This window comes from Rhyacophila brunnea, unplaced genomic scaffold (assembly GCF_057557595.1).
Source record: "Rhyacophila brunnea isolate RB1 unplaced genomic scaffold, BYU_Rbru_1.0 scaffold_12, whole genome shotgun sequence".
Classification (NCBI taxonomy): Eukaryota; Metazoa; Arthropoda; class Insecta; order Trichoptera; family Rhyacophilidae; genus Rhyacophila; species Rhyacophila brunnea.
This window is the reverse complement of record NW_028232774.1, coordinates 26359441-26386037: the sequence shown is the minus strand read 5'-3', so window position 1 is coordinate 26386037 and position 26597 is coordinate 26359441. Positions and strand designations below refer to the sequence as shown.

General features: G+C 32.6%; 1 protein-coding gene across 2 annotated transcripts in view; it reads left to right on the top strand.

The window, feature by feature from the left end:
* The window catches only part of LOC147078003 (uncharacterized), a 90617-nt gene that overhangs the window by 16187 nt on the left and 47833 nt on the right, over positions 1–26597 (top strand). For both annotated transcript variants that reach the window (XM_085961080.1, XM_085961079.1), the window contains exon 3: positions 26242–26285. In XM_085961080.1, coding sequence (XP_085817206.1) covers positions 26252–26285 — 34 coding nt within the window. In that variant the 5' untranslated portion in view covers positions 26242–26251. The remainder of the gene's footprint in view (positions 1–26241; positions 26286–26597) is intronic.

Here is a 26597-nt window from a genome sequence, read left to right as displayed (position 1 = left end):
TTTCAGATGTTATCGTTAAATTACATTGAAAAGAAATTCAACAATGAATTTTTTGTTCAAGAATTTTAATTACAGTAATGATAGATCGAAATCACCTCATTGAAGCTACATTAAAATTATTGACTAGCGGTTCTGATCGATATAGGTATCTCAAGAATTCTTGAGAAATTATCAAATTTTCATTTCTCGAGAAATCACTAACTCTAGATTCTCGAGAAATTAAGAAAATGTCACTAGACTATTCATAATTTTTTATTTTTTTAACATTCCTTGTATTGATTTAGTTCGCACACAAATTTTTATTGCATAGGTATATAAACTAATTCTGAAATGTCGGGATTCAAAATATCCGTCTCGAAAATCGCCAAAATTCGGGATCCCGGTATTGCAAACCTGAGTAACGGTTCCGCGACCTTGAGGATGGGCCTACAATGATTATTAAACTCTCATGTTTTGGTTTTGAAACATTAAATAGCTGTGCTTTGCTTCGTTGGTTCACGTGCCATTATTGTTTTCATTCATTGAACTGAAAATTCGCGGATATGACGCACGTGCAACCAATGTTTACGGCTCGGTCGGTTCATTCAAGTTCGCGCTGCAGGTTTACCTACGCACGGACAAAGTTGAGCAACGTATTTGGAGTATCGGATGGTGACGCGACAACAATGCTGATGCTGCCATTTTGGAAATCGGTTGTCGCAGTGGCGTCGCAAAAATTATAAAATTAAGTTTCTTTACATGAGAATGCAGGGAAATGAAGTTATCCCGCTTAGAAAGCAACAAAGCGTGGTAGGTTAATCGGCGGTAGAACAACTGACAGACATACGTCACTACGGCAAGAATAATTTATACGGGTAATGTGAGGACCTTAACTGTTAACTGTCAGAATACCGGTTCATTCTCCCCATGAATTACCTCCAGATGGACGTACATAAATACCTGACCTGTGACTTGTCGCACCCACAAACCATTGCCGTGTGCGAGCAGGGTAGGCAATTTTTCAAGTGATGTTGCTGCAGGCGATTGATATTGCACAGGCTAAAAAAATCGCAAAGGGCGCTCCAAACCGGTCGTAAAACACCTACACAAACGACACCTTCATGAATACCTTAGTATGAACAAAGTACTTTTTTTGGAAATTGGTTTGTTTATTTGTTATCGTAGAGTGGCTGAAAATCAGTTTGCGTCCAAATCCTCCATGTATCTTCAACTGCCACTGCTTTAAAGTATCGATAATATTTAAATTTGGCGAAACGTATTCTTTTTCATACAAGTAGAATTTTTAGAATTAAAGATTATCGGCTGAATGTTCAATTAATTTGTCGAAAGATGAAGAATGCCGAATCAAATTTCGTGCTGTGAAAAATACTCCCACCGGGCCATGCTATTTTCGCGTTGACAGGAAATAGTTTAGAGGTGGAAATTAAAACTGAAATAGACTCGCGATCTGGCAAACAAACGCCATCAATAATAATATAAATTTTAAAAAATATCCCACGAGATCTGAAGGTTGGTATTGAGCAACGGAGAGCCAACCTTCCAGAATTAAAATAACATTCATGTGTCATGTCAGGAATACAGATATATCTCGTCACAGCGACTCGGTGAAGTATGTGGTGAAAGTTATGCGCAAAGATGTTCCAACACTGCCAAAATTTAACCACTTCCTCGGAGATTTTAGATCGATATACCTATTAAATAATATTATATTTATTTACACATAATAACGTAGCATATTATGCTACCTACGTCATGCTCTACGGTTAGTGTTGCAAATTTACTTATGTCAGTCTAATAGTACTAGCATGGAACTCAAAAATAACGAGAACTGAACTACCTAACTGGTAAGAAGTAGCAGCTAACCGATCTCGAGTAAGGAATAAGCCGGGATAAACACTTAAACACGTGTCAAGAATACGTCATACGTCGTATACTGACAATTGCTCTCGGTTTATGCATTGGCACTCATGTAATATTGGTGTATTACACACACTATTGCACTTGCATAATGCGTCTATCATTTTTGTAGGACACTTACACATTCAAAACCCTGTATCAAAATGTTGTGTATTGAATATAGCCTATCGGAATATTATATTTATTATCTGTTCTGTGTAGTTAACAGGTGAAAGCATTCATTAGAAATAATCGACATCTTAGCTTAAAAAATAATCGAAGCATAAAAATCTTGACAGCATTATTTGTTGTACAGTATACCTTTATTAGGTACCTACCCATTCCCTTTGTAATACATATTATTTTAATGGCAGTTTACCATTTAAATATGTTCGTGTATTCATCTAAGATAGCCAAAAATAAATAATCAAATACTTACCTATGTAAGTAGGTACACTATATGGATTGCAATACCGAATAAAAATACCAATACCGGTATTTCGGTATTTCCTATTGAATACCGGTATTAATACCGGTATTCGTGAAATATATGGAAAAATAGAAGTATCTAGAAATACTTTCACCAAATGTTTTTTTTTAGTTTACTGCACTTTTATATTTTTTGGTAATTTCTTTACTTTTATTCCGTAAGAAGTAAAGAAAAAAGAATATTGTTAATTTTTTGGTTCAACAAAATTATATTTCTCCAATATTTTCTTTATAAATTACTCTTTAGTAGATAAACATATAACAAAATAGGGACAGACAATTCCATTATAGTGTATAATTATTATACTATCATGAAATATTCACCTCTAGGGTGGAGGTCACTAACGATTTTACAAAAAAAAACAGTAACCGCGATTTCAGATACACCTGACAATTTTCCTACGATCCGCAAGCGAGTTGTGAAAACATTTGGATACATTAAAATTAGGTAAGTACCTACCTACCTATAATGCAAGTGTATTTCGCAAAGTGTCATTACAGGCCATCAAGGACGACAAAGGATAACGGAAGTAAATCCGACAAAAATACAGTTCTGTTAAACCTTGTATATTATGTATTAAGGCGATACATCAGTGAAACGGCAAATGTTTTTCAACTATAGGCGCGACGAAATTTTCGACTCGCTGCCATTCAGAGAGAGAACGTCGAGCTGGGAACACGTCAATTTGTTTCGTGATGGCGACTGGGGTATTAATTTTTAAATCGTGTAAAGATGACTAAAAACGTTACCCATTTACTTGATAAAGAAAACATGTCAAAGAATATATTATTATTGTTACTAATAGAACAATAAACAGAACATTAAATGGACGCATGTTGGATTTATATGACAAATTATATTTCGTTTGGCATGCGTCATTTGCACCCGTGACCCGCAATCCGCGCATCGCCTAGCCACGATCTTTTTAGACCGTGAATATTATAGGTAGGTACTAAAAAACTTGTTATTTGGATATCTTTAATATTTATATGTTATTGCTTTATGTTTTAATCTTTTACTTGTGAACGTCATTTTTGTTGTACAAATATATTTTTCATACTTGAAACCCTTATTTTTCTATCTTCAACAAAATTACCGATTATATTACAATTTACATGATAATTTGATTATAGGTACCTTTAACAAAATTACTTAAAAATTTAAGATGATATTATTTTCTTCCCTATTTATCAGCAAATTAGTTGATGAGATAATTTTGAATAAGTAGGTATGTTGTTAAAACCTTTTTTCAATTTTAATTTAGCTTTATTGGAAACACATCATATAATATGTATTATTATATGTATTCGATTTCCCAGAGAATTTTATGTTTCTACTGCATTAGGGCTTCGATTTTTAAATGTTTATTAAACTATTTTATAGAAATTAAAAACCAACTTCAACGTATGGTTGTATTATTTTTCTAACAACGGCCGTAGTCCGCGAGGCCTGATTGAACCCAAAAGGACTCGAAACCTGACTACGCATCTGGTCTTCATACTTCTAAAACCGTCTCTGGATGCATGGATATAGTTTCACGAGAATGGATTGTTAAGGGATTCAATCAACCACTACTATAGGTAATATAGGTCGTGGTTAAGAAGAGAAAAAAGTAAAATGATGAAAATCGAAAATACTACACTATTTATAATCATAACACTGTTTTAAATTGAAAAGTGTAAAATTTCTCTTCTAGGATTCGAATCTAAGAAAGTTGTTCGCTAATTAGATACTTTGACAAGTAGCTATATTGGTCGGTAAATATTATACCAAAAAAAACGTGGATATTAGTCCGTGTTCAAATTTATTTACGACTTTTACGAGACTTTTAATGAGCTAATAGGACAAGCGCGATAATATTGATATCTCGAACTGGTCAATCTGTGAAACATTTACTATCTCCATTAGCTTCTGGCACCTAATTAAAACGTGCCCCTCTCAAAATAAATAATATTTATCGCCGCTTGTTTTATCCGCCTGGCGAATGATAATAAAAAAAATGTGAGCATGCCGCGCCATTCGTCGATCGACCACCGGCTGATGTTAGTCAGTGTTGCCAATATTTTCGCCAAAAAAGGCGCGGGAAGTAAATGTCCAAAATGGCGTGACGAACTGGGACCGTTAGTAATTTAGCTGTTCGATGTTATCTTTATTTCGCAAGTGCTTATCGCGATATCGACACAAATATTAGTAATACATAGCTACTTACAAACGATTTAGTGATATCAAAGTGAAAGAGATTACTACGTAGATAATAATAAATTTATTATCATTGATTCGTTGTAATATATCCCAGTGCAAGTGAAGTCCCTTAATTGATCACAAATTCGCACTACGGCAAAGTATTATTTTTTATTGAATGTGTATGTTATAATATAATATCTGAAATATACTTTGAAAGAAAGCTTTTTCTGTGTTATGTGCAACATACAATTCTACAATAAGTGTCAATATGTTTAAAATTTACTGTCAATAATACCAAAGTAAACAATCTAAACATAATCAAATGGTTTTGAAACATAATAATATATTTATCAAAATTTCAAATTTTCTGGTAGTGATTTATCGATGTCAACAGTTTGTTTCTGGCTATAAGCTGTAAACCCATCTTCAGAACGATATACACATTTTGCAAAACACCAACTTAATCAGTATAATATTAAATTTATAATACATTTATCACTTCAGTTCTGACTTTTTGTAAGTGCGATTAATTCGTAATGAGTTTATCGGTTTTTAAGTTTGAAGTTTGTTTCCAAACCAGGGCTCGAAAAGAGCGGAGCGCATCGACTACGGTCTGTGAAATCACTGAGATTATCGCTCCGTCTCACGGAAAAATTAAATATTACCTTCCGGTTCGACAATTATTAAAAAGCAATACAATTCATTTAAGTAGCTTCATATAAATATTTTTAAATTTTATACGAAATTTGTCGGAATCATGGTAAAAAAGTAATATTTATGACTTCCCGATTTTTGCTGTTGCTCTGATAAGGCGAATGCCACAAATTTAAAAACTGTTATTTCATTTCAGTTTAGCAGGTACCTACTTATATAAAAAAATATACTTGTTTTTATATAATATCTATACATGCATAAAATTATATAATTATATAATTACGGTTCGTAATTTTTTTCACTTCTAGTGTTGTAAATGTATGTACGTCAGCTGGTTAGAATTCCAGAAGCGAATCGATTAAAAATGACAATGCCTGATAAAGAAAGACCAAATATTATATACAACTTTGTGATTACTCATGTCTCCGTTACAACAAGTTAGAAACGATGTGAAGATATATTTAATTTAGTAATTGATATGTTGTTTATATTATATTAGTATTACAATAATGAATAAGCACTTATAATAATTTGCTAGTACCCACCGGTGATGGGTTTGTAATCCGAAATTACTGCCAGCTTGTTAATAATGATATAAGTAACACACAATATACATACTTACATATTTTGAATATTTTGATTCAGCATTGGTTTTTTATTATTCGTTTATATTATTATAATGTGATTTTATCAATTTTAGTACCTAATTATTTTGGTTCCCACATGCAAAGTGCATTTTTATGACTCACAATAAGAAAATGAATAAGTGAAAAAAGTGATAAAAATAAAATACAATCTGTGTTGGAACAATTATTGTTAATGGCATTGTGGGCTTTTGAGTGGTTTGAATTAAGAATGTTTTCGAATTATTTGTCATACAATCGTTTTAAAAACAGAACAACTATCAAAATATAATAATATATTATGACGAAAAGTGGTTTAGTGATGTGTAGATATTAAAGTTATCATACTATGTAAAATAAATACCACTGTATGGTAACATAATAAAATAATGCCAAAATGGGACCAGTAAGTGCTTTAAGAAAGAAATACGCCACACAAAAGTAAGTTAGTCACATACCTATTTAATAAACGATTTATTTTATTCAACAAATAATTCACAAGATTTGAAAGTAACATTCTATAATAATTGAACAGTGAACATACATAATTAGCAATTTGATAAGAATTTCATATAATAACTATTAGTTAAATTCGTCGTAATTAAGTAGGATGCCCGTAGCTTAAATGGAATTGCACACTGGCGCGAATCCAGTGGTTACAGGTATTTTTATACTGGGTATGCGATGTTTTCAGATTGTGTTCCTGTGCACATAACTATTTATTATTATTCGACCATATTACATTCACATCACCGCAAGACTATTAATAATTGATAGTTAAAAATTATTTAAACAATATGTAGGTTGGTACTTATCTGGTTTGTGTGAAAAATTACGAGACGTCCCTGTACCTAGTAATAACAGATCTATCATTAAGAGCATACATAAGTGAAACGGCAAATAATTTTCAACAGTAGGTGGATCGAAATTTCGCAGTCGTCGCCAATCGGAGACTGAGAGTCGAGGTGTGAGCACGTCAATTTGTTTTGTGATGGCGTCGAAGGAGTATATTCTTAAATCGTGTAAAGATGATTAAAAAACGTTCACCATGTAGGTAGGTAGGTAAGAAAACATGTCAATGAATATACTAATATTATTACGAATATAACAATAAATATAACAATAAAAGGACGCATGTTGAATTTTTATGACAAATTATATTTCGTTCGGCTCGCGTCATTTGCACAATCCGCGCATCGCCTAGTCACGATCTTTTTAGACCATGCCTCAGCTGAAGTATAATCTTAAATATAAGTATAAGATATTCCTAACATTACCTATTCAATTCTATTACGCATGCTAATAATCCAACGCAATTTTGATCGCGTGATCATCACTGCAACAGTATTTGCTTAAAAATGATTGGTATTATTGGTCTCAAAGTGGTCACAATTAAGGAGTCCAATCCCGAGCCAAAATTCTGATCCCGGGATTTCGGTATTACAATTTGACAATCCCGGGTTCCCGGGATTGGCATTTTTTTTCCATTGTTAATATAAAATTTTTATATTTGCAAATAACATTAATAAAATTGGTCAAAAATAAATCTAGTACAATTTATACTATTTAAGACATTTATTGTTAATATTGTATACGTTCAATCTTGGAAATACATAAGTTTAATGGAGTAAATAATATTGTAATATAAATAATAATGTGAATTTAATATGAGATTGCTATTTATGATAGTAAAGACTTAATAATATAAAAATAACTTATTAATAATATAATAATAAAAATAGTAAAGCAAATCATGGTGTACGTATGGCCTTTCCGCTTCATAAATCTCAATTAGTCAGCCAAATATGCCGTAAAACGTATGAAATCATGGTGGAATTATTTTGTTAAGACTTCAAATTATTGGGTAAGTATATATATGCATTATCAGCAAGTATTTTAATAAAAATCGAGCAAGTATTTTATTAAAAAGGTTGGAACTATTTAATATGAACAGCAAGTAAAAAATGATTATTGGTAAGCAGTGGCGCACCCAGGATTTAATATTGGGGGGGGCCCAAGGAGGAGAATGTAAATTAGTCCCATAGGCTCTTTTTCTTCTTCACAGCTTAATTTCTCGTTTATCTGTCTTTTGTCTATTGCACTCGGTGTACCTATACCATGGTCCCTACATCCTGAAACGGGCCCTCAGGCTAGGATATTTGGCGGGCCCCCTACCTATCGCTAACTGCTACTGAAACACTACATTAACGTTTTTCAAATTATGTTTTAGTTCAAATTAAGGGTACTTATACAGTGAATTATTGGCGATTTTTAATACATCTACTTTAATAATGGAGCTGTCGAGTATCGATACGTAATAATCAAAAAATATATTGCACAATTATATAAGTACTTAATTGAAAATGTTCATGCCTATGAAGTGTAATAGCGCCGCAGGCGACTTTTTTACTATTAAAGCTAATTTATGATATGTGTTTATCTCACTTATATTATATTACCCGAAACGTCGGGCCCCCCACAGCCCGGGCCCCAGGCTAGAGCCCTGTCAGCCCTCCCCAGCCATGACCTACACCACTCCGGAATCGGGTGGACTTTGACAGTTCCCTTAGGTATTGGGTTTCTAAAAAAACCTGACATAAGTGTTTCGAAATTTTTGTGTTAGAAATTAAAATCTAAGAAATTTTTCTAAAAAAGGTGCTGGAGAATTATTACAAATCATTTTTTTGCCGTGTTTTTATTTGTCTAAGCTCAAAGGTATAGTTTATTGGCTTTCAATGTCAATGTTTACAATCATTCTGATAATTATCATGTTTAGGGGTGCCAGGGCTCCTTGCCCCCTCTCCCCCCTGGCTGCGCCACTGGTGTACACCACTCCGGAATTCGGCTGAACACCGAGAATTTTTTGATATTTCCATTAGATATTGAGTTTCAAAAAAAACCCGACATTAGTTTTTCGAAATGTTTGTGTTGAAAGAGGGTGCTGGAGAATTTCAAATCATTTTTTTCCGTGTCGTTATTTGTCTAATCTATTGGCTTTCAATTTCAATGTTTTGGTAAGTATTATAATATAACAATGGAAGTATTTAAATTATGATAGGGAATTATTTAAACAATTTCTGGGAATTATTTAAATAATTAATGGTAAGTATAAATATCAATTTGTCAGTATAAAATCTATTTTTTCTTTTACAGAAATAACTTATTTAGTAGCTTCCTTATTATGTTAAATTTAGTAGGATAGTATTGTTCTTTCTATCTGACTCTCCAGAACAGATTGTACTATTAGAATGGTATTTCTCTATTATTTCATCCCTTACGCCCATTTAGTGTAGCAGCATTTGTGTATCTATAAAATGGTTAAATGATGCAATGCAAGTCTCCTGAGCAAGCTTCTAGTGCCTTTAAGATACTATTTCATTTTAACTATCAGCTGTAGCTTAACTTAACTGCACATTCCGAACCATCAGTTGTAGGTAGCTGTTAGGCATACACTCTTGATCTAAGCGCACTTCAAAGATATATGTAACCTTACCTTATGAGATTCAAACCCTTAATCTCTACTTCATTGCGGAGTTAAATAAATTGTAGTGTCTATTATATACATTTTCAACTTTGCAATAATAACAAGACATACTTCAGACTTGTATAGTGCTTATTACATATTATTTTCAGTATCAGAATTACCTAAATAATAAGACAGACTTCAGTTGTTTACAATAAATGTATTTCTTGTGTTCAAAAATTCACAATAATAATCAATGGTAACAAACATATGACAGAATAAGACGTTTCCTTCAATGACATATCAATTATATACAACCTATTACTAAAGACGACCGATGTCGATCAATGTGAATGATTGAACATGATAATCTAGAATACACACCCAGTCAAACGATACCTAACATAAAAATCTTTTCCTTCAATTACGTACAACCTATTACTAAAAACGTTTATGAAATTCATAAAAGAAAACATAAAATTTGTGTTGTTTTTACTGTTATATTATTTTATGCAAGTCTACATTTAAATAACACAACATTTTAGGATTATCGGAAAATATTCCATAATATAATCGCAACTTTTGACAGCTCGATTTTTTTATTCGTTCGTTGATCAGTATCAGAGCATAGACAAATCGGAAGACTCATTAATTGTCCTCGGACTTTTGGCTCGCCAATGGCAATACGTTTCACGGTCTTGTTTACATTACATACTGTAATAAATTAACAATATTAAATTATTATCTGATTCGGCATTTACACTAATAGTAAAAATAATAATATACATATTATATAAATAATTAAGATACTTACTTAAATTAGTAATTTTAAAAGACGTTGATAAAAACCTTTTTTGTAGTGATGAGTAAAAAATTTAAAAATTTTAATTGAGATAAATTTAATATCATACTATTACTATTAATTATACAATAATAACAATAATAGGTAATAAAAATGTACTTAGTTTAAAAAAATGATTTCTGTAATATTTGTAGTACCTACCTAGAGAAACTATATTTTTGATCAATTATTAATTTAATCTTTGAGGTTATTCGCATTTATTCTGTGAAATGTCCATCTAGCTCTTTTTTCTGCACCTCTGCGACTTCTTATTTGATCTTCTTTTAATAATAATATAATCATAAATAGTTTGTTCTTACCGATATTCATGAATGCATAGATTAATATACTTTATATGCGATAATGGTAACCCTAAAATGCCGTGCGCCTCATTGAATGTTTTTTACTTTTCATACTATCAAAATAATAATGGATATTGATTTTATCTATTGGAACATGTCATTTAAATAATGATTATTTATTTTTACTACTGATTTTTGAATATTATTTCATGCTGTACCATTATTTTACATTCAACATTAAAACTGGCGGGCTTATACCGATACTTTGAAATAAATACTTACCATTCATTTAAAATTCTGACAGTTGTTATTTAAAAACTTTTCAAAATTGTCTATTAATACTTGCTTCAAAAATGCACGCCCTTTGTTAATAGTGCGAAGCATCGTTTCTTCAATCTTTCTCATTTTTATTAATTTATGTGAAAAAATAAAATGAATCGGCAACTTACACATGGGTATAAATCAAACTTCATTCAAACTCAGCTTATTTCTAATGTAGTTATTTGTTATTAAAAGATTTTTTCTGTTATATTTTTGTTTTTATTTTATTTTCCATAAAAAATGATAAAAAAATCAATCCCAAAAGATTCGGGATTATGTTTATCAATTCCGGGATTTATAGGTATCGAAAATAGTTCGGGATCCCGGGATTGGAATCCCTAATCACAATATACTTACATGATAAACAGTGGCGGCTCGACGACTATCTAGGTGGTGGTGTTTAGCCATTAATTAATAGATATACATGCCTACCTACTGTCTCATAATATACATTATCTACCAAGCTACTTATAATAATATGATTTTATTAATCAGGAAATGAGTAATTTTTCAGAATAGACAATATGATTATCTGAGTCGTTACATAATCACATCTAATTCATTCACGTCATTGGAAGCTAAATACGCACCTAGCGCGTAACGATCAGGTGGTCATTCGATATAATTAGCATGCTATTTAAATGTGGTAATTAGTAATTATCTAGTCAGCAGTCAATGTGTTAATAATAATAATTATCATAGACTTACCATTATCAGTTTTGAACAAATGACACCCTGGTCAGCGAAAAATAGACGCCATAGCTTTATTAATTTTTATACATAGGTATCACCATGAAATAGGGGGTACTTAATTGAATTAATTATTTAAATACTGCGTAATGATCATTACACTACATAATTTACAATCATTGCTTTATTTGTTTGTATAATAATAATAAATATCTCTATTTAAATGGATAAAATAAATTAAATAGTTCTTTAATTATGTAATTAAGTAGGTAGGTATATTATGACAATGATAAAAAATATCGGAGGTGTATTTTTGAGATGATAACGATGTGGGGATGGTCCCTATGAACCCTAAAAGTAGAGCCGCCCCTGATGATAAATATTTACCATTTATTATATGTTTTAAAATCGTATACATAGCAAATATAATTTAAATAACTCGCGATAGATGATGACTCATGATGAGTCATGATTTAAGTGAGACGGGAAGGCAACTCGCTTATCAGTATCACCCAGTGTCGATAAAATTTCGCCTACTGCGCAGTTTTGCTTGCTTCCGGTCTCCAGTAATAATTCTTCAGCGTTGTGAACAAACCTTTGGTGGAAAATGTCCGTTAGAGACAATTAGAGGACAACATAAAGTTCCGCCAAGTAAACGCTTAATCTCGTAAAAAGAAAAGAAAATCTTTGTCGATTTGGCGGGTTGGCATCACTATATGCCAGTGATGCACAACTTTATTAATAGTCGGTCAAATTTATTCATTTCACATAAGGAACAAGTGTTACAGAGATAATATATTATTTAATATTTTACGATCCGGAGCGCTCGATAATTTTCCGAAAATATTGACATAGTTATCTAATTTTATGTTAGTATATTTTATAAAAGTGTGTTAAAATTTGTTAGAAGTATATTTTTGTTAAGTATAATATGGCCAATCTACTTCAGAGGCCAAATTATTTCTTTCACGAGATGGAGCGATAATTTTTTCGATTTCATGAACCGACACGGCGCTCCGGTGCGTTACGGTCCATTTAGAGCTATGCTTCTCTCTCAAGTTTAGACGAATTGTTATTTTCAATAAAATATTTATTTACATATCTACCAAATTCTTCGGCTCGTTACTGTCAGTTACGTAATTTACAAGATCAATTTACAAGATCAAAATTAGTGTTAGCGCGAGTATGATCACTGACACATCTTACTGTTGTCAATAGAATTCGCTACAAGGGACTTTAATATCTTCTAAAAGTGGGAATTAGATATCTTCCAACCAGATTTTGTTAGTGTATGCGCGTGACATTTCCATTGTTTTTTCAATCATAATAAGTATATCAATAATTATTAACGATATCCACTGTAGCATAATAAACTTTAACTTTTATAGTTAACCAGAGAGTTAACCACTGCCAAAATTTAACCACTTCCTCGGAGATTTTAGATCGATATACCTATCAAATAATATTACATTTTATTTACACATAATAACGTAGCATATTATGCTATCTACTACGTCACGCTCTACGGTTAGTGTTGCAAATTTACTTATGTCAGCCTATACTAGCAAGGAACTCAAAAATAATGGGAACTGAAATACCTAACGGGTAAGGAGTAGCAGGTAACCGATCTCGAGTAAGGAAGAATCCGGGATAAACTTAAACACGTTTCAAGAATACGTCATACGTCGAATACTGACAACTGCTCTCGGTGTATGCATTGACGCTCATTTAATATTGGTGTATTACACACATTATTGCACGTGCATAATGCGTATTTCATTTTCGTAGGACACTCACACATTCAAAACCCTGCATCAAAATGTAGCGTATTGAATATAGCCTATAGGAATTATATTTATTATCTGTTCTGTGTAGTTAACAGATGGTAGCATTTTACTATTTTTCACTGGAAGCCTAGTGTAGGTAAATTAGGGTAATAAGTATGGTAGGAAATTATCTGAAAGGAGGGTCGCCGGCCGCGGGTTCTGCACAACCGATCTACATACATACTTACCTATTACATAATTATGAAAAAATCTAACTAAAAAGTATTTCTTTATAAAAGCTAATAAAAAATACGTATCTAAATAGTACTTATGTATTATTTTTAATATGTGCGTGTCAGTTTTTGTTAGTAGGTATAAGTATATGAAAAAACGATGTTATGTAAATTACGTTATTTTTTTTACAAAAATAAATAAATTATTTTTAGTAAATCTTTCTCTATTCATTCAACACTTATTTGTTTACAGTTTATACGTCTTTTGGCAGCATATCCTCTTTGGCATTACTTGTCAATTACATATTAAAGTTTCTATTTTGAATGACTACGATGCTTTAATGCAAATTTACACGCCATAACCTATGGTACTGCTACAGATATTTTGTTCAGAATTCGCTCTATCCAAAGGAGTCAAAGATAATCTTCTTCAACATAGATGGAACTTAAACATATTATGCGAGTGAAACAAAAAATGACCTCTGGCATACTGATTACTCAATTATGTTAACTATATATTACTTCAGATTGGAGGTTTATTTGAAAAGAACTTCACACCTCTAATATTACATTAATTTTCTGATTTACAGGGCGTGTGAGACAAAACTTCACAGTGTATATAATAAGTAATAATAACACACCTCGACATTATTAAGTTGCAAAATATTGTAGAACCGTTTATAATAATTATTACTGCACGCGAATCAGTAAATATCGTAAAAACAATGCATATCAAAAAGTGACAGCCATTGATTGAGTTAAGAAATAGGTAATGCCAATTTAGTGATGTTAATATCTGTGCAGTTTACCAACATAACCATGCTTCATTCGTTCAGTAGATGCATTCAGCGTCTCATAATGTAACACTCCTTCTATGTAGATATGTGAATAGGTATGTATTCTGTACAAAAATATATGCCATAACCGTCAATAATATTTTATGAATTCAGTGCTCGAAATGGATTTTTTACGAACCGAAACGCTGAATTGTGTTACAAACATAGGTACCAGACGGAAAGTCTTCAGACTCCCAAAATGTATATCTAATAAATATTAAGGTAGGGAAAGGTGGTTAGATTACATTTATATGAAATCTACCTCAACGGGACATTACTGAAATAATAACATACAATATATCCACATACCACGATGTCTGAAAGCGAAACCCGATTAACCCTAAGCGATAGCGCTCACAGAACGCGTCGGGCGGGCGAAGTCCGCGTATGCAGTGTTTATTCATAACCATAATCACACGTCTCTCGCCGCGCATTACCCTTCACCTATGTATTAAGCGGCCCAAGCAGCACAAAACAATTATTTTTAAAGCGTCTCTCATAACAAAGCAATAAAAATATTATATTATTTCGGGGCTTGTAATAAATATTTACGACGACATTATTCAACCAGCGAAATATAATGACACGGAATAAAATAAAACAATGACTTCTCTATAATCAAATAATTGCTTTCCGCCCGTCCATCGACGATGCCTCACGCAGCGTGATTTTGCTCGCTGTGTTCAATGAATGGACTCCATTGTATTTTCTTTCATTCGTATCGCCGAGAAGCGGTGATTCGCGAAAAAACGATGATTCATGCGGCGCGCGCATATAATGCGTCGCCAAATCCAGTGGGCGCTGGCGTATTTGATTACGTTGTATTTTCGATGATTTATGCGCCACTTGTAGAAATTTTGCGCGAGCGCCGCACTCGCTGCGTCAATGGGCTTTAGGCCTAAGTCCGATATCTGTAGTACAAAACTCTCATGAATTGTAGTTTATAGTATTTTATTTATGTTCATTAAAAAATCATTATTATCTCTAAAATTGCAAAGAATAACAATGACAATGTTTGCATAACTCGTCATGAGAAATAATATGTAAGTTTTCGCTGAAGGCCTACACTGAGAAATTGAAATCTCCAAAAACATTAGTATTATTATATCTGGCAAAAATACATTATTGCTTATAGAAATAGAATAGAGACAATGTGATAAGTAATATTATTTTTTACCATTCGTCCAACTTATTTCGTATTCAACTTTAAGATTAAATAAATGATTTTTTTTTAACAATCCACGACCACAACGCTATTTTTCCAGCTATAGCTTAGTGGGCAACGAAAAATCAACGAAGCACCTATAAAAAATTCTGGAGTATTTTATTTTATTATTTTTCTACACAAGCACGTCGTGAAAACCTCCGATTTGACAATTTTGTCAAAATATTTTTTTATTTTATTTTATGTTCGTTTAGTTTATTAAAACCTTCAATGTTCTATGTTCCGCCAAAATTAAAATATAAGTAAGTAATCAATTATTATAGAAACCAATGATGTAAAGTGCATTTTTTTTAAATAATACCGTAATATCTACAATGTAGGTACATAGTCATCACATCGGAATTATTACGAACACTAAAAATGGTGATGATCCTCCCATAAAATTATTCAGATAAAAAAAATGAAAGTCTACCAGCTAGAGTATAAACTTCATAACTTTGCACTTCAGCTCTAGGATGAAAATGATGACGATATATTCTAAAAATAAGTTTTTAATATATACCTATTATCTATTTATTTATTTTCTTATAAAAAATGAAAGTCTACCAGCTAAACAGCTAGACTATAAACTTCATAACTTTGCACTCCAGCTCTTCGATGAAAATGATGTGATATATTCTAAAAATAAGTTTTTCTTAAAAAGTCTTCTTAAAAAAATCTATTTATTTTATTGTTGTTTTACTTTAATAAAACGTAATTTTTTTGTAGTACTTATTCCACTTTTAATCAATAAATGAGGACCGGTTTCGTCCGCCTCAGAGGGACATTGTCAACTGATCTATTTATTTTCTTATTACTACATATCATATTAATACAAGTAAATATCATTTGATCTTATTTTATGCTAATTAATCAGGCAAAGAGGCATATCAGTGCAGTAAAAAGTTATAAAACGTATACTCTACCTTCATGTTTAAGCTTCAATAGCATTTTTTGTCTCATGAAAAATTTCATTTTGACACATGTCATCCGAGGTTTTAACATCTCATATCGATAATGTTTTCTGTTTTGAATTTTAATTGGAGACATTTAAACTTCGCTGTTGTCGATTGTAGTGTGTACTATATAAGATAACACGTAGGTACTTAATATAGTTATTTTATTAATATTGATGGTTCATGAATCATCGTGAATTGATGACAATACTCATTATCAATCACGTACACAAAAGCAGAGCCAGACAGAATGAATATCCCAAACATTATGCAAGCGATTTCCGGAAAGGTCGGATCTATTTTAGCTTTTATTAAGGAATCCGGAGCATTGGTAGAGATAGAATATAGATATATACCTACGCCATATGTGCTGCAAGTCGAATGTTTGTGTGTATGTATCTGTCCCACATTTTGCTATTTGCTATTTCGAAACGGGTTTCGGAAGACATATTATTTGCTCTGATTTCTCTGTGTTAAACAACATTATCTTTACATTCTATTTATTATTCAATGCAAAATTTAAATACTGGTTTATTGTTTAAGATCAATAATTCGTTATAGCCAGTCTTGTTGCTCTTATTTTGTATGTCGGCGGAAACATATAACTGAACGTCAGGGCCGCCTCGTCTATACGTGCGAATTGTGCATTGCACAAGGGCGACCAATTTGAGAGGTTGGCAAAACATCTTTTCGGTTTTATTTACATTATTATGCCAAGTACATATTAAAATGTTGAGAAGTTATTGACCATCGTCGTTTACAAACATATTTCCTCAGTCAAACATAAACTATTATAGAAATCAATTCACTAAACACAAAACATCGTATTAGCATCGTAAGTCGTAGCAGATAACTAATGTATTTCTGGTAGACTCAGAATGAAAGCATTCAGGTAAGTAGGTACATCGACTAGCCTAATTTTCGTCAACCCTCGTGCCAACTCAGTGTCCATAATACTTTAAGTGTAGGCATATTTACAGGCATAGGTAGTTAATTATTACTATTTAAATTCGATTATTTATTTTTAAAGTGTGCATGCTTTTTTTAAATGAAATGAATGTGTAGAGGGGTGTGGCTTTTTTAGTTTTCTCACAAGAGCCGCTGAGTTTTCTGAGCCGGGCCTGCTGAACGTTAAGTAGAAAACATTAATTTGAATGTTACTGTTTAGTGTTTACTTACCATCTAAGATAGCGTGCATATCTACAGTGACATCCCTAGACAAAATGCCGCCCCTGCGCAGGGCCGTAATGCCGCCCTATTTTTTATACAATATTTTTTATCATCCGTGCTCGTGTCGTTTCTGGTCACCAAGGACATCTAAGGGCAACGGAAGTAAACTAGACACCGCGAACCCGACGAAAAAAATACAGTCCTGTTAAACCTTTTATGTTAATTAATACATTTTGTTTCCAACCAATGAGCTAATTTTTTAAAAGGAAAGATTATATTCGTTATTAAGTAGATAGGTACTCAGCTTACTTAGCTATTTCAATATACACCAAATGATTCTCCTCGTTTTTTTGCCGCCCTTCGAGTAACTGACGCCCCCAAGCGACGCTCAATCTGCCTACCCCCACGGGACGTCACTGCATAGCTATATCTGACATAAGGTAATGGGGGGGGGGAATGTTTAAAATGGTGATTTAGGCTTTCGGGATTTCGGACATTCGGGATTTCAGCATTCGGGATTTCGGCCTTCGGGATTCCGGCCTTCCGGATTTCGGCCCAAACCCAACAGTTAGATAATAGTTAAAACTACTTCATAGGTATATGATAGAAATATCCAATCTTAGGATTCCGGCTTAAATTCAGTTGAGCTTAAATTTTTTATGACATAGAAATTTTTTAAGTCCCACCCACCCACTTTTATTTAGAAATATATAATTAACATTCGTAAGAAACAAAGGAATGCGTGAACTCAAAATGCCTTGACTGTCAAATTTCCCTCGTTATAACACAAGTGATAATATTGATAATATAAGTTAATAATGATTTTGAGTTAGTTACGACTAATCTGTAATAGATGACAGACGAGAATTTCACTCTTAGTCATCCCGTTTTCACAAGTCCTTGGGATATTTTTTTAAAAAGTAAAATACTTTGTTATATTTCTGGGGATTCTTTATCCTACTGTCTACTTAAGTTACTAACTGCCTAGGCCCTAGTCCCTATCTATGTAATATTGATTTTTATTTCAAGGTACTTTTTTAAGTTATTTTTATGCATTAGCAAATTATATACTCAAAATATTAACTTATACCTGTAATTACTTCATTCTTCCAATTAGTTAGAAACTGATTTCACCTGAACGAGAATCGTTGATGAAATATAACCGAAATTACATTATTAGCTTTTCAACATACTTACATTTTTAGTAAAAATATAATTTTAGCAATTACTTAAGTACTTGTAGTTAATAACTTTAGAGTATTAAAGGGATATATTTCAGAGTGAAGAAGTGTGAGTCCAAGTCTGTGAAGCCATAATATCTGCAGCGTCTGACAAATTCACTTTTCCAATGTGCGTTCGATGCAGAGCAATGAGTTGGACGATTAGCTAACAACCATTCCTCTAAAATTGTCTGTTATATTTCTTCACTCATTTAAGACCGAAATGTTTCGCTTATGAGAGAAAATTATATTTAATTTACCCGAGTGTGAATGGTTTTAAAAGAAATAAATCATTAAATTTCGCAAAATTAGTTTATTTGGTCAATTGCAATTTCGGTCGTAACATCATTATAAACTATAAAGACTATAATATACCTACTTAATTGAATTTTACCTAATAAATACCGTCTCAATCAATAAAATTTTGTTAATTCTGTAATTATTATAAATTTATTAGAAACTTTGTTTTAAAACAATAAATAATTATGAATTATTATTATACAGTTCACGGCATAGACGTCAGGCCAATATTGAGTTTTTATAATTTGATCAAAAATATGAGATAGAATATAAGTCATCAATATTTTCTACGATAGGAAGGTACTATACATTTGTAAATTCATTAAAACATCATCGGAAAACGTGAATATTTGGTAACTAGGTAGTTACTTACCTTACCTAGTAGGGATCCATCGATTGTAAGCGCGACGATATGGCTTTTGCCCCACGCTGGACGACCAGCTTAATAGTAATTTCACCGAAAAACTGCGTAAAAGAGATGAACTATGACACATCCAACGACAAGAATTGCTCCTTAGATCAAAGTTTGCACCACACGTTATAGGTATTTGGCAGCATGTTAGTTGATCGTCGCTGGTTTGGACCCATTGTTATCTCAAGATTAGTGAGCAGGTTCAAGGTCTGGCGGACCAGAATAGTTATTCCGGTCTGGCAGCCGAAGACGATCTGCTTCGAATATTGGCGCAGCTCGATTTCGCCAGGGTCTTACGACAGAGGCAAAGAACTTTTACTCAGAGATATAAAATGATATGATGCCTAATAATTTTGTAATTTGGTATTGCCGTGTTGTGTTTTAAGATTTTGGTTTTTTTAACTAGGCATTTTTGACACTATAAATAATGAATGCAACCGAAATGACTAGAAAGGTATTGTTGATAACAAAGATAACAATAATCCCTACTACACACCAAATATAAATGTGAAATCGTGTAAATAAAAGTTTGTATTGTTTCACTATTACGTTTGTGTTTTGACTGATAACTGAGTGATAAGTTTTCATATTACTCATTTTTTCATGATACGAGTACATTCTCGGTGCCGACTATAACGCAATTCCCGTCATATTGTATGGGATAAAATAACAATCTATTGTTTTGATCTCACTCTTGTGGTGAATGTTGTGTTATCGGCATTCTGTGCTACCAGTCATTTTAAGAGTCATTCACACATTTTGCAAATTCACTCAGTAATAGGTACTTTATTTATTTATAGAAATTCATATTATAACCTCGTGATTTTTATAGTGGAATTTAATTTACACGAAATCAAATCGTTATACATAATATTATTAGGACAGCTATTCGAAATTTAAAAATTGTAATTCGGTTAATTTTGAAGTTTACATTATATTTTACCACGTTTTTATCAGCTCGTATTCTTGTTTGTCCGGTACAGATTTTTTCTTGTTTGTCCAAGATTTTGTTGTACGATTGAAGATTTTTAACTAACTTCCCGACTAGCTAGACATTTGAAACTTTTAGAATATATCAGAACACGACGACAATGCATTCTTTTAATACTTTTGGCCATCTTTAAGCAGAATTGAATTTATTTTCAGTTAATTCTGCTTTGTATGTTTCGGAAAAAAATCGTTAAAAGTAAAACACTATTGATTGCTAAGGGGGTCCTAGCAACTAAATTATTAATATATTCGTGCGTTACTATGGAAATCAATATGAAATGTGAAAACGACATTTCAGTAAGTATTCTATATTTTATTCAGTATTTCTATCAAGTACAAAAAAAGTATTTGTTAATAAGTACATAGAATTGTCAAGTTTATATGATTCAACAGAAAATTTAAAAACGTGCTATATAAAAATAGTTTTTATCTTGTAATTATTTAACAAATTAACATAGAACCAGTGGCGAAGGGTGGGGGTAGGCTGTTAAGATCCGACATAAGTAATGCATACTAAACTTTGTCAGTCAAACTTATTTGTTTTCATTGAATTAAGAATACAATTTTCAGATGGTGCTGGTTAGTTTTTAAAATTCAAATAAACCCTGCTCAAACTAAACCATAATAGTTTAGGTTTGCTATGGGCGATTTGACAAAAATACTGCAGACTTTTGAATACATATTACAAATGGCGTTGGTTAGTTTTTTTTTTTAATTCATTACGCTCTGCCTAGCTAAACCATAATAGGCATAATCAATAAAACATATTTTTCTATCTATAAAATGTCTAAAATTATGTATGGTTTAATTGCATTATTTTTGATATTTTGTAGATAGACGAGTATTTTTTGAGTATTATCTATTATGGCATGGTTTTCGCGGAGTTTAATTGAATTTAAAAAAATAACCAACATCATCTGTAAAATTGTAGTCTTATTTCAATTAAAACAAATACGTAGGACTGAGAATGTTTAATGTGCACTATTTATGGCGGATATTAACAGCCTACCTCCACCCTTTGCCACCGCATAGAACATAGATACATACATAATATGAATATACCTATATGACGCCGGGCAGGACTCGAATTCGCACCCATAGACTTCACGCCAATGTGCTTTACCAATGCGTTCTACTTAATTACGACGAAATTAGCTCCATAAATTGCATTAATTTTGGCAATCGGATACTGTGGTTTAAATCAATTAAACCAATAACAGGTAGTTAGTGTAAATACTTCCCTTGATTACTACCCTATGCATTATATACATAAAGGTGTGTTTAAAAAAACTTATAAGTACATACACATATAATTAACACATTTTGAAAAAAACTAGGGAACACAGAATCTGTTTTGTGGAAAAAACTCAATAAAGTAGACATTGTTTGAAAAGTATTTATTATAATACTATGATCCTGATATTATATTTTCAGCTTTTCGAGAGATGCAGTGTTTATTTGGTGGTAATTCATGATAATGATAATTCATATCAAAATTATCTCTCATTAATTTAGATATTCAAAAAATATATTATAAAATATTTAATTCGACATAATAATCTAATATATAAAAATTAATATTTGTGTGTTTGTGTGTTTGTGTATTTGTTTGTTCGTATTTAATGCGCAGCCATACCGTTCATCCGATTGCGATAAAACTTTGTCAACTTATTGCTTGCACTTGCGCGAAGAGTATAGGCTATACTAATATATAAAAATGAATGTATGTCTGTCTGTATGTCTGTCTGTCTGTCTGTCTGTCCCGTATGCGTTCCTATACCATTCATCCGATTGCGATGAAATTTTGGTAAGTGGTTGTATGCACACCCATGAAGGTTTCTGAATTAGAAAAATCATCACCTTCTTCTACTTCTTCATTCTATTTTACTGTATTCGTATGGTTCCTATACCATTCATCCGATTGCAATGAAATTTTGGTAAGTGGTTGTATGCACACCCATGAAGGTTTCTAAATTAGAAAAATCATCATCTTTTTCTTCTTCTTCATTCTATCTTCTTTTATTCGTATGGTTCCTATACCATTCATCCGATTGCAATGAAATTTTGGTAAGTGGTTGTATGTACACCCATGAAGGTTTCTGAATTAGAAAAATTATCATCTTCTTCTTCTTCATTCTATCTTCTTTTATTCGTATGGTTCCTATACCATTCATCCGATTGCAATGAAATTTTGGTAAATGGTTGTACGAGGGTGGGTCAATAAGTCCTTAGAAAAGCCGACAGGTGGCGCGACTAGTACTGTAAGCGGTTTGTTTTCATGCAGCGGCACTACCGATTCAGTATGCTGCGAAGTTTCAATCAGATTGGTCGGGTTGTTGTGTGTTTCTCGTACATTTAAAAAAAAAATTTGCTTGTGGAAAATGGAAAAATAGAAAATGGAGAAAATTGAGTTTAGAGCTGTTATTAAACATTTTAATATAAAAGGGTTAACAGCAAAGGAAATAATTAGTTTAGTTAATTTAGTTCACGGCATATCTGCTCCTTCACTTGCAACTATTTATAACTGGTTAAATGAATTTAAACGTGGTCGTACATCAACAAAGGATGAACCACGCTCAGGACGTCCTGTAGAGGTGACTACACCAGAAATGATCAATAAAATCCACGATATGGTGTTAAGTGACCGAAGATTAAAGTTGAGTGAGATAATTGAGGTTACAGGGATCTCAAAAGGTAGCATCATTTCTATTTTACATGACAAATTGGGCATGAAAAATATTTCTGCAAGATGGGTGCCGCGTTTGCTCACAGTTGACAATAAACGCAGTAGGGTGGTGGCCTCTAAAGCCCTGTTGTCGCTCATGCAACGCAATCCGGATGAATTTTTTCGTCGCTTTGTGACTGTAGATGAAACATGGATACACCACTATACTCCCGAGACGAAAGAACAGTCAAAGCAGTGGATTGCGAAGGCAAACCATGTCCAAAGAAGGCGAAAACAGTAAAATCAGCTGGTAAGGTTATGGCTACTGTATTTTGGGATGCACGTGAAATTATTTTCGTTGACTATTTGGAAAAAGGAAAACAATAACAGGGGATTATTATGCATCTTTATTGGACCAGCTAAAAAACAAAATTGAAGAAAAACGGCCTCATTTAAACAGGAAAAAAATCCTCTTTCATCAGGACAATGCCCGTGTTCACACATGTTTACGATCAATGGCTAAAATTGAAGAATTGAAGTTCGAATTGGTCGACCACCCACCGTATTCGCCAGATTTAGCCCCCAGTGACTTTTTCCTTTTCCCAAACTTAAAAAAATGGCTAAGTGGACAACGTTTTTTTTCAAATGAAGAAGTCATCGATCGGACAAATGCTTATTTTGAGGACCTTCCGAAAACTTATTTTTCTGACGGTTTAAAAAAAAATGAGAAACGTCTAACCAAGTGTATTGAGCTCCAAGGAGATTATGTTGAGAAATAAAAAAAAAATACAAAAATAAAAACTGTTTTAATGCTTTTTTCTAAGGAATTATTGACCCACCCTCGTATGCACACTCATGAAGGTTTCTGAATTATAAAAATTATCATTTTCTTCTTCTTCTTCATTCTATCTTCTTTTATTCGTATGGTTCCTATACCATTCATCCGATTGCGATGAAACTTCGTCAGTTATTGTGTTAACACCCGCAAAGGTTTCTGAAATAGTACAACCATCTTCTTCTTTTTCTTCATTCTATCTTCTTTTATTCGTAGGTATAGTCCCTATACCATTCATCCGATTGCGATGAAACCTTCGTCAGTTGTTGTGGTAACACCCGCAAAGGTTTTTGAATTAGTACAACCATCTTTTCTTCTTCTTCTTCTTCTATTCTATATTCTTCTATTCGTATGCGTTCCTATTCCATTCATCCGATTGCAATAAAATTTTCGTCAGTAATTGTGCCAACACCCGCGAAGGTTTCTGAATTAGTACAACCATCTTCTTTTTCTATTCTATCTTCTTCTATTTGTATGTGTTCCTATACCATTCATCCGATTGCGATGAAATTTTGACCAGTTGTTGTGAGCACGCCCGCGAATGGTTCTGAATTAGTACAACTATCTTCTTCTCCTTCTATTCGTATGCGTTCCTATACCATTCATCCGATTGCGATGAAATTTTGACCAGTTGTTGTGCGCAAGCCCGCAAAGGTTTCTGAATTAGTACAACCATCTTCTTCTTCTTCTATTCGTATGCGTTCCTATACCATTCATCCGATTGCAATGAAACTTTGGTGAGTTGTCGTGCGCATGCCCACGAAGATTTATGAATTAGAAAATCATCTTCTTCTTCTATTCGTATGCGTTCCTATACCATTCATCCGATTGCAATGAAATTTTGATAAAGTGTTGTGCCCTTGCCCGCAAAGGTTTCTGAATTAGTACAATTATCTTTTTCTTCTTCTATTTGTATGCGTTCTTATGCCATTCATCCGATTGCGATGAAATTTTGACCAGTTGTTGTGCGCACGCCCGCGAAGTTTTCTGAATTAGTACAACCATCTTCTTCTTCTTCTTCTTCTTCTTCTTCTTCATCATTCTATCTTCTTTTATTTGTATGGTCCCTATACCATTCATCCGATTGTGATGAAACTTTCGTTAGTGGTTGTGCCAACACTTGCGAAGGTTTTTGAATTAGAAAAATCATCATCTTCTTCTTCTTCATCATTCTATTTTCTTTTATTCGTATGCGTTTCTATGCCATTCATCTGATTGCAATGAAATTTTGGTAAGTGGTTGTATGCACATCCATAAAGGTTTCTGAATTAGAAAAATCATCATCTTCTTCTTCTTCATTTTTCTTCTTTCTTTAAACTTTCGTCAATAATTGTGCCAAAACCCGCAAAGGTTTCTGAATTAGAATAACCATCTCCTTCTTCTTCTATTTTATCTCCTTCTATTCGCAATGAAACTTTTGTGAGTTGTCGTGCGCATGCCCACGAAGATTTCTGAATTAGAAAATCATCTTCTTCTATTCGTATGCGTTCCTATGACATTCGTCCGATTGCGATGAAACTTTTGTCAGTCACACCTGCGAAGGTTTCTAAATTAGTATTATATAAAATACAACGTTTATTGTTTGTTTGTTCAATGCAATTTTGATTTTTTTTACTACTAATAACGTTTGCATATTTTGGATTCGATTTTAATTTAGTGGTCTTTTGTTTGACATTTACTCCTATTAGAATTATTTTCATATTGCCATATTGTATTACACCGATATTTTAATATTAAAAAAACAATTACCTCTTATTATTTTTTAAATATCTAAGATAAATATACCCACGAAGCGACCCTGTGCGAAGCCGGGTACTTCAGCTAGTAATATATAATAATATATATATTATATCGTACATAAAGTTTATAAATCATGAAGTAAGTTATATTGGGTTAGGTTAGGTATATGTTGACATGTATTTTGTTCACACAGTACCTATACTTTATCATGTATGTAAGTTAGGTAGCTACTGGATAATGGTCACTACTTGAATGAAACGCGTGTCGTAATAAATATTGTGATACCAGTTAACCATTCCAAATTACGGACAGATATATCAGTTTTCTAAGTTTAATATATTCATCGATTATTGTCTAAGCCTAAGCAATCAATCGATATTTCATATCTTCCATTTATATTATGAAAATCGATATTGAGCACTTAAAAATATATATTTTTACTTGTTTCAGGTCATCAAACATGATTCACGTGGACGAAGATGACCCTATCGGAGGTAAAAACTCACATTATTACAATTATTATTATATATTTATAGCGTCTGTGCACGTCTATGGATTTACTTGCACCAATAATGTATATTTTAAACTATCGCGATAATAACTGTTTACACGCAAAAATGCCGACTGTTTAGCCAAACCCATTCTTCAAGAGTAAGCGAGAGGCGATGTTATCATTGTTAGGTAACATTTGGCAGGTCGTGAAAATTGGTTAAGGCGATACATCAGTGAAACGGCAAATAATTTTCAACTATAGGCGCGACGAAATTTTGGACTCGCTGCCATTCGGAGAGAGAACGTCGAGCTGG